Source organism: Opisthocomus hoazin, chromosome 1, assembly GCF_030867145.1.
Source record: "Opisthocomus hoazin isolate bOpiHoa1 chromosome 1, bOpiHoa1.hap1, whole genome shotgun sequence".
Classification (NCBI taxonomy): Eukaryota; Metazoa; Chordata; class Aves; order Opisthocomiformes; family Opisthocomidae; genus Opisthocomus; species Opisthocomus hoazin.
In genome coordinates, this window is record NC_134414.1 from 32164646 (window position 1) to 32179771 (window position 15126).

Here is a 15126-nt window from a genome sequence, read left to right on the forward strand (position 1 = left end):
CTGAACAGGTCACCATCCTCAGATGCTCACAACACGGTCTTCGTGCCAGCAGCTATTGAGCGCAAAAATTTGCCACCTGGACTGCTTGTGTTATATTGCAGTAAAATTAAGAAGGGTCTGTATTAACATCATGATAATTAGTAGGTCCATGCTGTTCTGGCTAATTTGAAGTCAAATTACCCTACTGGATACGAGAAGCAGCAGTGAGAAGACACTACGTGGAGAAGACAATACGCAGCAGCAGCAGCACCTACCAGAACATGTACTCCACAAGAGCCTTCAGATTCACAGCAGCCAGCCCTTCACCGTGTGCCAGCAATGGGAACTGCTCAGCTCTTTTTAAAGGCTATATACTCAGGTATAATGATAGCTGAACTCAGGTATCAGCCATGTTCCCCGCTCAGCTGCCAGACATTTCACTGATGGAAGATGGGGAATGCTCATTTTATGAATACCTGAACCATGGCTTCATGGCTTCTGCATGGGAAGATAAGAAACCTCCTGAAGGTGAAAGACAGACACTTAAATTGGCATAGGACAATTTTTTTTCATCGAGGTTTGCCCCAGCTTTCAGTTTAGGAAATGTGACTCTAATGCAGGGGCATACATTCTCTTCCTTTTATTACAGGTTTTATAGAAATGTCAGAGCTATGGTAAAATCCAGCTGAGGTCATTAAAGCAAGTGCTAATTTTTACTCATATACGATAAAGAATAGGCTGTTCTACTGACATACAAATTATCTAGTAATTCTCTTAATAGTTATGAAAGAACACCTCTAAATTTAGGGGCCAAATCCTTCTTTCCATGCCACAGGCCTTGAATATCAGTATCTGACCATTTTGCTGTGTGGAGTGCATCAAGAGCTTAAAGGTTCTTGCTTAGCAGGCAACTCACCAAATAATTACTGCATTCAATAATCTGTAAAATGTGGTGAAAGCATCGTTAAAATTTTGTATTACGTCTAACATGCATTTTACATATTTTATTGCATTTTACATATTTTCTTCCATTTCATCTGGAGACAAGTCTAAGCTGAAACTGCTTAGTGCCTGAACTACAAATGCAGTCTCCTAATGTGGGAGCTATGTGTGGTTATTAAAATATTTTTTAGTCTCACTTTTGGTACAGAGGACCAAAGCATGCTTCTACTTTAATTCTGGTAATCTGGAACCACTTGCTTTGTGGGAAACCCTTTAAATCTTTCTGCCCAAGGAGGTAGCGTAGAACAGTCTCTATCCCCCTCTATTTTTCTGCCCCAAACTCTCCAGCATATTTATAGGGAGAGGGAAGACAATGGTGGAGTTATTCTCTGCTGCCAAGGTTGTTAACGTTTGCAGGTAGCGCAGCTGAAGACCTGCCGGAGACTCGGCCAGCACCATGGAGGCCTGCTTGAGGGCTTTAGAAGCATTCATTTCTCCCTCTGCTGCCACAACCTGCGAAGTAAGAAGAAATGGAGACAGCACTGCAACCCTGCCCATAGTGGGAAAATCGACCCTTACAATGAGGAGAAAACAAACAGGGACTTGGATGCCTGGGGCAAGTATACGAGAGCTTGGAGGTAGACATTGCCCGTGGCTCTCACCTTGGCTTTTGCCTCTCGAGCAGCCTCTGCTTCAGCCGCCATTGCCCTCTGCATGGCCACGGGAATCCTGACATCTTTGATCTCCACACGGGACACTTTGATTCCCCACTGCTCCGTGGCACTGTCGAGGATGGCCTTAGGGAAAAACACACAACCCACCCCGAAGAGCACAGTGATGGCTGAGACAAACCCACACAATGTATCCTGCCGCTTGGCAGCATGCAGACCTGCACGACGGAACGACGGAGGCCTCCCGGGGCACTGACATCCAACGTGGTGGGTACCACAACCTTATGAAACCCTTGCTGATCAGTGCCAGTGTCTGAGACAGGGTGTCTCCTCTGTGGATCCTCTGCTGTCTCCTAAACTATGATCCCCGTCCTCTGCTTAGGTGGGCACCTACCAAGGTCTCCCTTTTACAAAGGAAGACTACTGCAACTTCCTAAAAGTGCAAGATTCTGTAAAAGCACATACAACCATGTAAAAATACACTAAGGGTGAAGGTGGCAGCACAGCCCTGCAGCATGGGCATGCTTTTCCGTGGTCAGGGTCGCAGGTGCTGCCGCAACCCCCATCACCACCGTGACCTTGGCTCTGCCCACAGCTGCTGTCCTGGCTGGAGAGGGGTACAATCCCTCCTTGATTCGACTATGCCTCATCTCTGACTGAAAAGAGCAAATCAGGTGTTGGATTTCTTCTCTGCTCCCTCCTCGGCTGCCAAATAAAAAAACAAAACAGATGGCATTCTAAAGCATAGAACAGCTTGGTTCTGTACTATTCGTTGTTATGACAGGAGATACAAGCCCTGTCTTGATTAAACCTCAGTCAAGGGTCTGCTCACGTTAGTGCTTCCCACAAGCAGCAGACTTCTTTCTCATCACTTGCAGCAGCCTCTGTGCAAAGACTAAACTGGTTTGTTCAAGTCACCTGGTAATTCCAGAATCTTCACTGTTTTTTGATAGGAAATAACTCTTCTACAGGAACCTGGGGAAACACCTTTAGAATAACTCTTTCTGACTATAATCAATGAGATGTATAATTAAAAAAAGCACAAAGAAAAATTTTGCTATCGTTGTTGAAGAAGGAAAGAGAGACTGTTTCTAATTTGCTACTCCCCAGAACAAATCTCCATGCTTGTCAGAGATCTAGAGCCAGGTTTACCTGGATACTGCGTGCAATCTCCTCACGACCTGCCAGGAGCTGGGCCAAGCTCCGTGTACCCAGAACGTTTCTCAGGGTTGTCTGTGCCAAGAGGAAGGTAGCCGAGTGGACATCAGTGACGTTAGCGACGGCGCTGACAGCACTGTGGATCCTGTAGTACACCACCCCATCGACCTGGGTAGTAACGGCATCTTTTGTGAGAATCTGCATTGGAGAAATGCACAGAATTAGACAAGGATGCAAAACCACACCCCTTGACAAGGAAGGGGAATATTTGTTGTTTCTCCTTAGTGAGAAAATGGGCCTGACAATTCAAGGAAACTAAGAATTGGTTTCTTTGTCTTTCCCCTGAAAAATGACTTCAAGGGAGTCCTTGAAGTCCTATCCTGCATCACCAACAGTTTAAACTAGGGCAAAATGTTGTACACAGCCTTTAAACAACTGTTCCAATAGTAAGTGAATCTCATAATCGGCATGAACTTCTTCTGCAATTGTAAATGATGGTTATCCCCTTCATTCCTGCAGAAAGGGCCATCACTGGTTTCATACATTGCATGTAGTTTGGAAGATTTGTGCTACTTCCTCTAAACAACACATTTGTAAGAAATACCAGCAAATCAAAACAAAAGTGAAAAGCAAAGTGCAAGAAATTGTGAGAAGAAACTCTGAAAAATATTTAAGTATTCACAGAGGAGTCATGTAATCTTTTGCCAGACAAGTCCCCTGTGCCTCAGGAGGAAGTTGGCCTCAGCAAAGCACTGATGATGCTCCAACTCTTTCTTCCCTCCTCAGCACCTTTTGCCTGCAAGTAAGAGCTTCACAGAAGCCCTGCCCACCACTGCAGAAGCCTTGCCAAAAGCTGCTAAGCCTTGCACAGCACAAGTACTGCAACCATCTTTCTTCCCACTGTCCATTTTTGGGGAGCCATTTTTCGTTCCACCAGATGCACCCCTGCAAACTTCACTATGGGAAAGGCTCTTTGTGAATACAGAAGAGTATTCATAGATAGTTGGACAGATATTCAAGGTCCAAGAACCAGTTCCTGGGAACACAGTGGGCAACATTGGGGGCCAAAGGGGTCCCAGGGCCATCCTGTGCCTCTCTGCTCTGCTCTTCATGTAAGGAAGGAGACAGCAGTGCCAACTCCACCAGCAGAAGCACTGTACTGCAGTGAGGCTGGGGCCACGTGGAGCCAAAACTTTATCAGGAGGACAGGAATTGCTCAGCAACCTACTCTTCAGATTAAACTCTTCAGCCAGTGTTTGTCAATACAATGCCTGAAGATACACCCCTCCACTCCTGCTTGCATCCGAGTTTTGTGGATGTCTGCTAATTCCTGTTAATTTAAGGACATTTGTCACCCCCATGTAATTTGCATTTTCAGAAACCTGCAGAGTGTGCGTACCTTCAAGCAGTGATTACCACATCAGTGAAGGCTTTTTTGAGTGCTGAGCTGCACGTCAGATCCAATTTTATTAGCCCATTCATTTCTGGGTATCTTACACTAGTCTATTGCTTCGTTTCCACGTGCGGAATAACAAACCAGTTGGGAATTTTCAGCTTCTCCTCTCGTCCTCTCTGTCTCCCATTTGCAGCTCTACTCCTCCTCTCTTATCTTTTATCTCGGTTCTGAGTATCAGCAAGAGGAGACTGCTTGACCTGCAATGATGCATCTGCAGGTTTTCATAAGAGAAGAAGTTTTGTAAGCAGTTTTGAAGCCAGAAGATACAGCAAATAAGCTAAAATCTATATGGTAGCTCGCAGCTGCAAGACTATAAAATGCCTGCATTATTTTCGATCTTGCTATGAATCAGCTCTATGTTTTATTTCTGTTTTAGATGGCTGCTGGAGAATAGTTACCTCTTGCGGAGGAATGTTACAGGTAACTGTTCTAAGATCAACCTTGATAAATGTATCTGTACATGGAAGTATGAGGATCAAACCTGAAAAATAAAAATAATTAGATGAAATGCTTTTTAAAGATAAGTCTAAAACCAGATATCCTCTACAAAGCAAAGAGATGGAAATATCCACAGGGTGGGGATGAGCCCAGCTTATTGCCACAGCTGTCCTTTCTGCTACGGGAGGTGACAACAGTGAGGTTTTGCATTTCCAGTAACAGAGGAAAACGCATATGTCTGCAAATAATGTGAATTTATTAGAGCTTAATGACCTAGGGCTGTGGACTGGGAATGGGAAGACTGCAGGTTTGGTCTCAAATCTGCCATGAGGCTTTTGGCAAGAATTCCTTCCACGCCTTTGTTTAGTTTCCCCTCTTCAGAGCACAAGCCATTTACAGCGTTAAACGTGTGTCCCCAGGAAAGACATCTCCCAGGTCTAGATTCCTGCACCGCCCATAGACCCCTACATGAGGAACGTTGTCCTAAAGTCTGACACATCCTGTGAAGGAGTCCCCGCTCTCCCTTTGTGAGAGAGGGAGACTTCACATAACCATTTTTCTCATCTCAGCACCTTGCTTAGGTGCCCAAAGCCACGCAGAAGAGCTCCGCACCCACCCTAGCTGCTCGTTGGACCACATAGCTAATATTCAAGAGGAAAGACAGTACCTGAAAAGGGCTTTTTCCTCCTATTTCAACTTCCAGTTTCCCCAGTTCCATTGCACAGAGTTGGTAACTGCACCAGCGCGTGTACCTCCCGTTGCTGGGTTTGGTTTGTACTTGTGGTTTGTAACATGATCCCAGGGGAGTGCAGCAAACTCTGTACAGATGCAGAGCGTGGGAACGCCCCTGCCCTGACACACTTACAGTGTCCAGAGGAAGCGAGGTACAGGGAGAGTGGCCATCCACCCAGAAAAGTCTGAAGGCTGTGTTTAAACCTCCCTGGTCCCCTGCCAGCATCTGCAGCGTGAGCTGAACCTTCCATTGTCCAACCCACCCAACAGCAAATCCATACCTGGTGTCAAGGTCCTCAACATTCTGTGTTGTGCTGCGGCAGGGGGGTGGCTTTAGCTTCTTTTCAGAAAAACAAACCGCCTGCAGGCAAAGGAACTGCAGCAGACATGACGTTCTCATCCCCCCCATATGCTATGAAGAAGGATTTCATGGGCCTCTGCAGTTCTTTACGTGGTTAGAGTTCATTGTAATAAAATAAAAACAGTGCATCTCAACAGAATAAAACTGCATGCATTCACCTGGTCCCTTTGCTTTCTTAGACAGTATACGTCCCAGCCGAAATACAACAGCACGTTCATATTCTCTGACAACCTAGGAAAATATTTTATGTTTAGAGTTTTATAACTAACTCTATTGCTGCTCTCTGGACTGATTTTTTTTAATCTTTGTCATCTGTATGAAATGTGAAAAAAAAATACAAATAAAATGGGAACCAACAAAGCTGCAAGTGACTAGGCATTTTCTCATCCTTTGCTGGAAAAAATCAGACTCTGGCCCTTCAAATATTTTACAAAACAGATCAAATATGCAAGTGTTGTCACTGATCTGAGGCTACCCACAACTCTCTTAACATCAGTGCTACACTCAGAGGAGCTGTGAGCAAAGTACATCTCGCTGTAGATAATCTACCTAACTACTTCAGTTAGTGTATCAGGACTACTCAAGGTCCGGTGTTCAGGGCAATCACTGTAGTAACTCAGCCCTAAAATTTGCTTTAAATTAATCATATTATGCTTATGCCTCAAAGGGACTGTGGGTTTAGGCTGCATAGTCCCTCAATGCAAGGACTTGCTCCTTTTTTCATCAGTACCCATTTTAATCACTACTGCTGGCAGCATCAAATATGACTGCTTCAGAAAAGTTTGTAAATTTATTCTCCTAGGGTTGTTGCAAAGCAGGGAAGTTTAACTGATAATGGAAGTTGAGATGGGAAGAAATTAAATGAGTAAGTTGTGGTGACACAGAAAGTCAGTGGAAGAATCTCTTTGTCCCAGGCCACATCTTTGCTACAAGCCCTTTCGATTTCCAAAAACTGAATGTAAAGTGCCTTGTTTTAACAAAATCAATAAATCAATAAACATAAGCAACAGCAATGATAAAAAAGCATTCTTTATGTGTCCCAAATCCCACTAGCTTACCTTGATACATGCCCAGATGGAAATAGGAAAGGTAATAACCACCAGGAAGAACGAAAGGGAAACCAGGATCCAGCCACAGACACCAATTCCTTCCCGCCTGTCGGCTATTAAAGATAAAGGGTGAGAAAAGCAGCAAATGCAAATTCCGAAAAGAGTTATGAGGGATGTAGATCTAGCCCAGTGCAATCATGAGGGACTGCAAAGTCCACAGACTCGTTCCCTCTTACCTCCCTCCGATCGCTCACTAAAAGCTGTAAAACACCTAACCAAACATCCAACCTTACATCCCTTCTGCCCCAAAGGTTAAAAGGGTCAGAAAGTACATTTTGCAACAGGAAAGAAAGAGAAAAAAATAAAAACATTGCCAAAGCCAGGGGCTGTGAAGGAGAAATAAATCATTGGGTGGCGTATCCATGGATATGAATCCCTGCCAGTGCACCATGGCTGGGGCGAAAGATGATTTAGTTTGTATGAAACAGGTAATGAGGAAAATGAGGGGAACTCCTACTGTCTTTAGATGAAAGTTTTGAGGTATATCGATGGACCAGCTCGTCCACTGGACCACAAGCTTCAAAATCAGTGCTTGTCAAAATGCACATTCATGCATTTTGAGCAGATCTCTCACTGTGATCAGCTCTTCTCATCCCCAAATTTCACTGTAATGAAAAAAACCTATTTTCATTATTTTACCACCTGATGGGAAGTCAGTGGTGGATTGTTGTTCAGGTACTAAAAGTTTGGGAGGCTCTTTGTAAGAGAAAGGTGATCAAGGAGCTGTTGATCTTTGAAGAGCAGCTGGAGATGCTGAGGTCCTCACAGAAGAGGCACGGAAGTGTGCGAGGAGTGAAACGGGCCAGTCTTGCCTCCAGAACAGAGTGCTGTAAGATCAACTGAGTTTTGCTAAATGCAGAAATGCCTTGGACCAGTAGAGTTACGAGAAAAGCAGAAGCATCAGGGATGGAGGCTGGGGTAGCAGTAACATCTGCCTGGCTGCCAGGTTTGGGCCAGAAGAGGACTTTTTTGCAGGCATGAGCATCAGCAGAGGGGAAGAGGCAGGAGAGAGGGATGAAGGCTCAGAGGTCTCCTCAGAGCGCTTCCACCATGCTCATGCAAAGATGCAGCGTGTTTTGGACATGTTACTGCAAAGGTACAGGGTAGTACTGTGAATTTCTGACATCAAATAAAATTCATAAGCAGATAGAAACCGATACGTAGAAAAGGAAACAATTCGGTTTATACACCGTGAGAAAAAACTCGTCACCACAGTGAAACAGCGTGAGACTGCCTGATCTGTGAGGCACAAGTTAACAGACCAGCGGAGCAGGACTGGCAAGTTCGCCAGAGAACCACAGCAACCCTGGAGGAGGAGACAGCACACATAGCTGCGCTGCGCAGGCTGGCGATGAAGCCACCTTCACCGCAAACCCGGGTGCCACAACCAAGCCCTTTGCTGCCTGCAGTTTTTCCCTTTCCATTTCTGAGGTCCCCTCTGCAGATTTAATCACTCACCCATAAATAGGTTTATATTCAAGAGGGCTGAATTTCAGGCCTCCCTTTGACTGTGTGCCCTGAGAGCTGGGCGCAGAATTGCTGACCAGGAGCCTGTCTTTCCCCCTGACCCCTTCCATCAAACAATTTGAAATCCCTGGTTGTTTAATAAGGTACCACCAGCTATTCTGCACTCAGTGGTAAGAACGATTTAAGGAGCTCCCCTGAGTAATTACCACGCAAACCTTGAGGCCATGTGTTTGAAGGCAGGACTTTTAAGTTTTAATGTGAAAATCTTTAACACTTTCACTGCTGCTTGTTTGCCACACAGTGTTCTTCACATTACACTAGTGGTGTGTCAGGCTACAAAAGCTACATGAACTACCAGCAGTCAGACATCTTTTAATCAGTGGAAAGAGATTAAGGAAACTCATGGAATGGACATCATTCGTAATTCTTAATTACAGAATCATAGAATCATTTAGGTTGGAGGAGATCTTAAAGATCATCAAGTTCAACCATTAACCTAACTCTGTCAATTCTATCACTAGACCATGTCCTTAAGCTCCACATCTATATGTCTTTTAAATACCTCCAGGCATGACTCCTCAACCACTTCCCTGGGCAGCCTGTTCCAATGCTTTACAACTTTTTCAGTGCAGAAATTTTTCCTAATATCCAATCTAAACCTCCTCTGACGCAACTTGCCATTTCCCCCTGTCCGATCACTTGTTGCTTGGGAGAAGAGACTGACACCTGCCTCACTACAACCTCCTTTCAGGTCGTTGTAGAGAGCAATAAGGTCTCCCCTCAGCCTTCTCTTCTCCAGACTGAACAACTCCAGCTCCCTCAGACGGTCCTCGTAAGACTTGTTCTCTAGACCCTTCACCAGCCTCCTTCTTTGGACACGCTGCAGCACCTCCATATCTTTCTTATAGTGAGGGGCCCAAAACTGAACACAGTATTTGAGGTGTGGCCAAAGCTGGAGAAATTAATCATGAAGGCATGCTTTGTTCAGAAGAACTCAACGTTTTGCACTTTCATTCTTTATTTCACCTAAATGATTAGCTTACAGAAAATTGTCTGAAGATCTTTTTCTCCAGTACCAAATTTTGTGCTGAAGAACCTCCACAAAAGCAATTTTGGATTGTAACATCATCCACCATCATCCAGCTGAGACACTCTGAAGATACCTGTTAGGAACGACACAATCCACAGACAGGGCTAGGGGAATGGCTGGGAACAAATGCCGGCACCCTGCAGACTGATACTCAAGCAGCTGAGAAGAGTTAGGTCAAGATATCACCACTATGGGCAAGAAGCACACATCCAAAACTTGACAAAGTACAGGTGAATCCTTCTCCATGAAAACTGTCCTAGAGATCCTATAGCCAACATAGGTTCCAATGAGAAAAGCAGGATATGACAGAATGCCGCCTTAATAGCGAATCCAGACCTAGCTCCCAAAAACCACCACAGATGTCCTCTAATTAACCCATTTCAAACCATTTAACCACAAGACAAATGGAAGACCTAGAAAAACACAATAGTGAAGAACAAGAATCAGTCACAACCCAGCATATCAGTGACCTGGTTTTGCCATGCCTTATATGGATAGCAACAGTCGTAACCACCAAAAAGTCTTGCTTGGGTCTACAGTCCAGAGCAAAGCAAGAGCTGCAATTCACTGCAAAATGTCAGACCTCACCAGTCAGGAGTTGTGGAAAAGCTCCAAGACATTTGTAGGATCAACTTTGTTTTTTATTGATGCGCTCATTATGGTACATCACAAACACACCTAATACACAAAATCATGTGGGCGTCAAACTTGAAAAGCAAATGAAAAACTCATGTCCATGTTGTCTTGTGAAGAATATAAAGAACTGCAGGCAAAAATCTCCCAAGTCTCCTACAGCAACACAGAGAGATGGAACAGCCTCAACCTTTTGTAACCTCTGTGTATCCTGCTGCTTGCTACAAGCATCTGAATCAATCCTGACGAGACTCAAGCTTGTCCCACTGCATTACCCATACTTATGGCCAGACGTATTGCCAGTAACAGCTTTGGTTTCGCATCAGTTCCCTTGCTTGAAGAGCACCTGGTAGGTGCTCATCGCACAAGCCCAAACACATGAAGTGTCCTTTTGGGGTTGAAAAACTCTTCTGCCTTCCCTAACTCTCTCCTAATTTTCCCTTTCTACCCCATCCCTACATACAGAAGTGTATCAATAGCTGAACCAGCCATTTTAGTCACTGGGGTCGTTTTGCCAGAAGGTAGAAGCAGCCGCATGCTGGCAGGGCAGTATGAGGCCATTTGCTCTTTCACTCACAGTGGCAGAGTCTGAATTTTCATCTCCAGCCTATGTGGGAGACATGATGAATGCCTGGGTTCGGATCTACTTTTTTTGATTGATCAATTTTGCTCCTTTTTATTATTATTGAGAAAAACACACACACACAGAGGCTTACCAATTAGATGCTCCGTGTTATTTTTCTTGGGTGTCTCTCTCTGAGGATCCATCCCACTCGAGGGAAGCTCCAATCCCCTCACAGACGAGACAGCAGCATACCTTGAAACTGCACAGTGCTCATGTGAGGCGCTGAAGGGAGAAGCAGGGTGAGAGAAGGAGAAATCCCCACTTGTACGAGAGCCCTCTGGGAGTTAGTTACCCTGGTGAGAAGGGGATGTTTACAAAAACAAAGTCTTGTGGATCTGGGTTGTCTCTGATGTAACTCCACAGTGTTCTGTGGCCGTCTTCTGGCTGGGGATGTACTTGGCCTAGCTGGTTTTACACCTCACAAAATCCAAGACGGAAATTATTTCTATGAATCAGTAGTTTCTGTCACCAAATACAAAAAACAAGAACAAGAGAGAAAGAGAAGCTAAAGAGAGAACAAGTCCTGCGAGGAGCAGCTGAGGGAACTGGGGTTCTTTAGTCTGGAGAACAGAGGCTGAGGAGAGACCTTATCGCTCTCTGCAACTACCTGAAAGGCAGGACGAGAGGCAATGACCTCAAGTTGCACCAGCAGAGGTTTAGATTGGATATTTGGAAAAATTTCTTCACTGAAAGGGTTATCAAACACCAGAACAGGCTGCCCAGGGAAGTGGTGGAGTCACCGTCCCTGGAGATATTTAGAAGATGTGTAGACGTGGTGGGAAATTGGTGGGACATGGTTTAGTGGTGGACTTGGCAGTGTTAGGTTTATGGTTGGACTCAATGATCTTAAGGGTCGTTTCCAACATAAATGGTTCTATGATTCTATAAAGCCAGAGGGTACAGACTGAGAACTGCTCCTGTGCTGTACACAACATTGTGGGGCTCAGACACTGTTCAGATCTCAAACCCTAGCAACATAAATAGTCCTCCAGGTGAGGTCCCTGTGTGTGTGTGCTCATCACACACTTCTTAATACTGTACATCACAATAAAGTGAACCCTGTTGTGCCAGAAAACCTAAAAACCACAGTGGAAGCATTTCAGCTCCAAAGTCTTTAAACTTTCCCCCATGTAAGAATAGTTTTCACAAAACACTTTTTAATATTGACAAACCAAGCATAGCATTTCAGACTAGGCCATTTCTGAAGGCTGCAGCAGTAGAGAGCAGCCTTCTCAAATGACACAAATCTGTTGCTTGTTATTTGCAAAAAAAAAATGAGAGGTGGCTTTTCATATGTAATTTATGAGTTTAACATAACAGCTGCAATAATTATATGGCTGTCTTCTGCTGGCATCCATCATCTAGAATATCTTCAAAGATCTGGCTCCACCTTCATTTCACTTAAGTCTTCATCCCTGCCAGTAATCACATTGGCATCAGATGGGTCATTCAAAGCTGAGTGCTCCCCAGAGAACCATTTCTCAGCCTCACAGAGAGGAAACTACACCATTGAATGGATGTTTTCAATCACAGTGAAAACCTTAAGCACAAACAGCTTGCAAAACTGGGATTGACATGCTTACTGCAATACCCTCCCAGATATGGGACAACATCCATTTGAAGTCATTTGTAGCATTTTCCTAACTATTTGGCTTCTCACACTGAGCTGTAAGATCAAATGTGTTCAGGACAGATGCCTACTAGTAGGGAATCAAGGCTGAACAGTTAGAAGAATAATGTGCCTTAATTATTTCAGAACCAATAACATGACGTGCAAAGCTACCCCAACATTTTTTTAGAGCAACTCAGTTTTCATAGAATCATAGGTTGGAAAAGACCCCTAAGATCATCAAGTCCAACCATCAACCCAACACCACCATGCCTGCTGAACCATAATTCGAAGTGCCGCATCTACACATTTTTTGAACGCCTCCAGGGATGGTGACTCCACCACCTCCCTGGGCAGCCTGTTCCAATGCCTGACTACTGTTTCAGGAAAGAAATTTTTCCTAATATCCCATCTAAACCTCCCCTGATGCACCTTGAGGCCATTGCCTCTCATCCTATCGCTAGTTACTTAGGAGAAGAGACCAACACCTACCTCACTACAACCTCCTTTGAGGTAGCTGTAGAGAGTTTTCAGGTAGTTGTAGAGAGATTTTATTGAAAATAACTTTATTCCAAGCCACTTTAATGCCACAATCTACACAGCTGCTTACACCATCAGACAGATGCGCAAAACATGTTAAAATCCAGCAGAAATAATTGCTCCCTGCTGTTTATTGATAATTCCCCGAGGTGCCTGAAGCAGATGGTGTTTCTCTTTTACATTCAGGAACATCTCTATTAGTTTCTCCGTGTGTGGTGGGTTGACTCTGGCTGAACACCAGGTGCCCACCAAAACTGCTCTATCACTCCCCTCCACAGCTGGACAGGGAAGAGAAAATATAATGAAAGGCTCACGGGTCGAGATAAGGACAGGGAGAGATCACTCGCCATTTACTGTCGCAGGAAAAACAGACTCAACTTGGGGAAAAATTAATTTATTACCAATGAAATCAGAGTAGGATAATGAGAAATACTCAAATCTTAAAAACGCCTTCCCCCCACCCCTCCCTTCTTTCCAGGCTCAACTTCACTCACGAATTCTCCACCTCCTCCCCTCCCTGAGCAGCACAAGAGGATGGGGAATGGTGTCTGCAGTCAACCCATCACGCATTGTCTCTGCCGCTCCTTCCTCCTCAGGGGGAGGACTCCTCACCCTCTTCCCCTGCTCCAGCGTGGGGTCCATCTCATGGGAGACAGTCCTCCACAACCTGCTCCGGCATGGGTCCTTCCCACAGGGTGCAGTCCTTCAGGAACAGGCTGCTCCAGCGTGGGTCCCCCACGGGGTCACAAGCCCTGCCAGCAAACCTGCTCTGGCGTGGGCTCCTCCCCATGGCTCCACAGGTCCTGCCAAGATCCTGCTCCAGTGTGGGCTCCCCAAGGGGTCACAGCTTCCTTTAGACATCTGCCTATGCCGGTACGGGGTCCTCCATGGGCTTCAGGGTGGGTATTTGCTCCACTGTGGACTTCCATGGGCTGCAGGGGGACAGCCTGCCTCACCGCGGTCTTCTCCATGGGCAGCAAGGGAGTCTCTGCTCTGGCACCCGAAGTACCTCCTCCCCCTCCTTCACTGATCTTCAGTCTACAGAGCTCTCCTCTCTCCTGGTGGAAAATGCCCCCACACAGGTTCCCAGCCCCCCTTCTTAAATACATTATCACAGAGGTGTGCCCACCATCACTGATGGGCTCAGCCTTGGCCAGCAGCGGGTCTGTCTTAGAGCCATCTGGCATCGGCTCTATCAGACATGGGGGAAGCTTCTGGCAGCTTCTCACAGAAGCCCTGTAGCCTCCCCACTATCAAAACCTTGCCACCCAATGCTCTGTGTTAACTTCAGCTGCACTTTCATTCTCAGTTTCAAAAATCTGAGGTCAAAGGCAGGGCAATCTTAATCCTTTCTCCTTGGGGCTGTATCGGGGTGTGTGGATAACGCCTGCCCCAAAGTGCCATAAAACTCAATGGAAGAAAACACACGAGTGCTGTGGGGCAAAGCAGTTTTCAATCTGCAAGTTCACTGGTGCTGAACAGCCTGGCATGGTCCTGTGTCATGGAGCAGGACCACAAATAAAACCAGTTTGAGTCCAAAGCCACTATAGCAGGACTTACTGACTTGGAAGGAACATCAGATGAATGTGGTCCGGGTTGGTGGCAGTTCAGCTGCTTTCTGCAGTGCGCTGGCGTAGCTAAAGCCTTCGACTTTTACTCCCAAAGGAGCACAAAAGGCCAAGGTCAGGCACGATGATCAGGTGCTTACCTGTAAGCAGGCTGTTCTTCAGCAGTTCTCTGCACTAACCGCTACATTTGCAAATGGCACCAGGCCTTTGCAACAGCCGTAAAGTTGCTCCCGCTTATCACACAGTTGCAGAGGATTCTACAGACCAAGCACCCACCTCAGAGTCTGCTGAAATCACAACAGGAATACTTACACGCAGCCATTTCTAAACAGTGCCAGTCCCAAAGGTATCAAAAAAAGTCATCAGGCAGTCCTCACGTAAGATTTGCATACAACAAAGTCGTAGGTTTCAGTTTGTCTTTTTTTGACCTTTTTAGGCCCATATTACTTTCCTTCCCATGCACTGGGCTTTGGCCACTCCCTGAAGCTTTCTCAGCCTAGTCCTTTCCAGGCCCCGAGTCCTGCCCCCCAGAACAGACGCTACCCTAGTTGCTTCAGGCTCGTCATTTCTTTCCCCCAGATCAAAATTTAGAAGGGACAGGACACAGAGACGTTTAACAGTACCACCCTACTGCTTGCAGGCACATCCCCATAGTGCTCCTCCTCCCTGTGAAAATGGCATCAGCTTTGAATACCTGCAGATGGGGAGATGAGACGAGGCACCCCTTTGGCTACACTTCGCTAGAGCA

The 15126-nt window shown here is 45.6% G+C and overlaps 1 protein-coding gene across 1 annotated transcript; it reads right to left on the minus strand.

Moving 5' to 3' along the window:
* Positions 1–1054: 1054 nt before the first annotated feature.
* On the minus strand, positions 1055–7394 carry STOML3 (stomatin like 3). The gene is made up of 7 exons (XM_075420949.1): positions 7304–7394; positions 6796–6899; positions 5896–5968; positions 4605–4687; positions 2745–2948; positions 1584–1718; positions 1055–1434 (listed from the first exon to the last, which is right to left on the minus strand). Exons 1-7 carry the CDS (start codon positions 7392–7394, stop codon positions 1234–1236), a joined length of 891 nt encoding a protein of 296 aa, XP_075277064.1. The 3' UTR covers positions 1055–1233.
* Positions 7395–15126: the final 7732 nt, after the last annotated feature.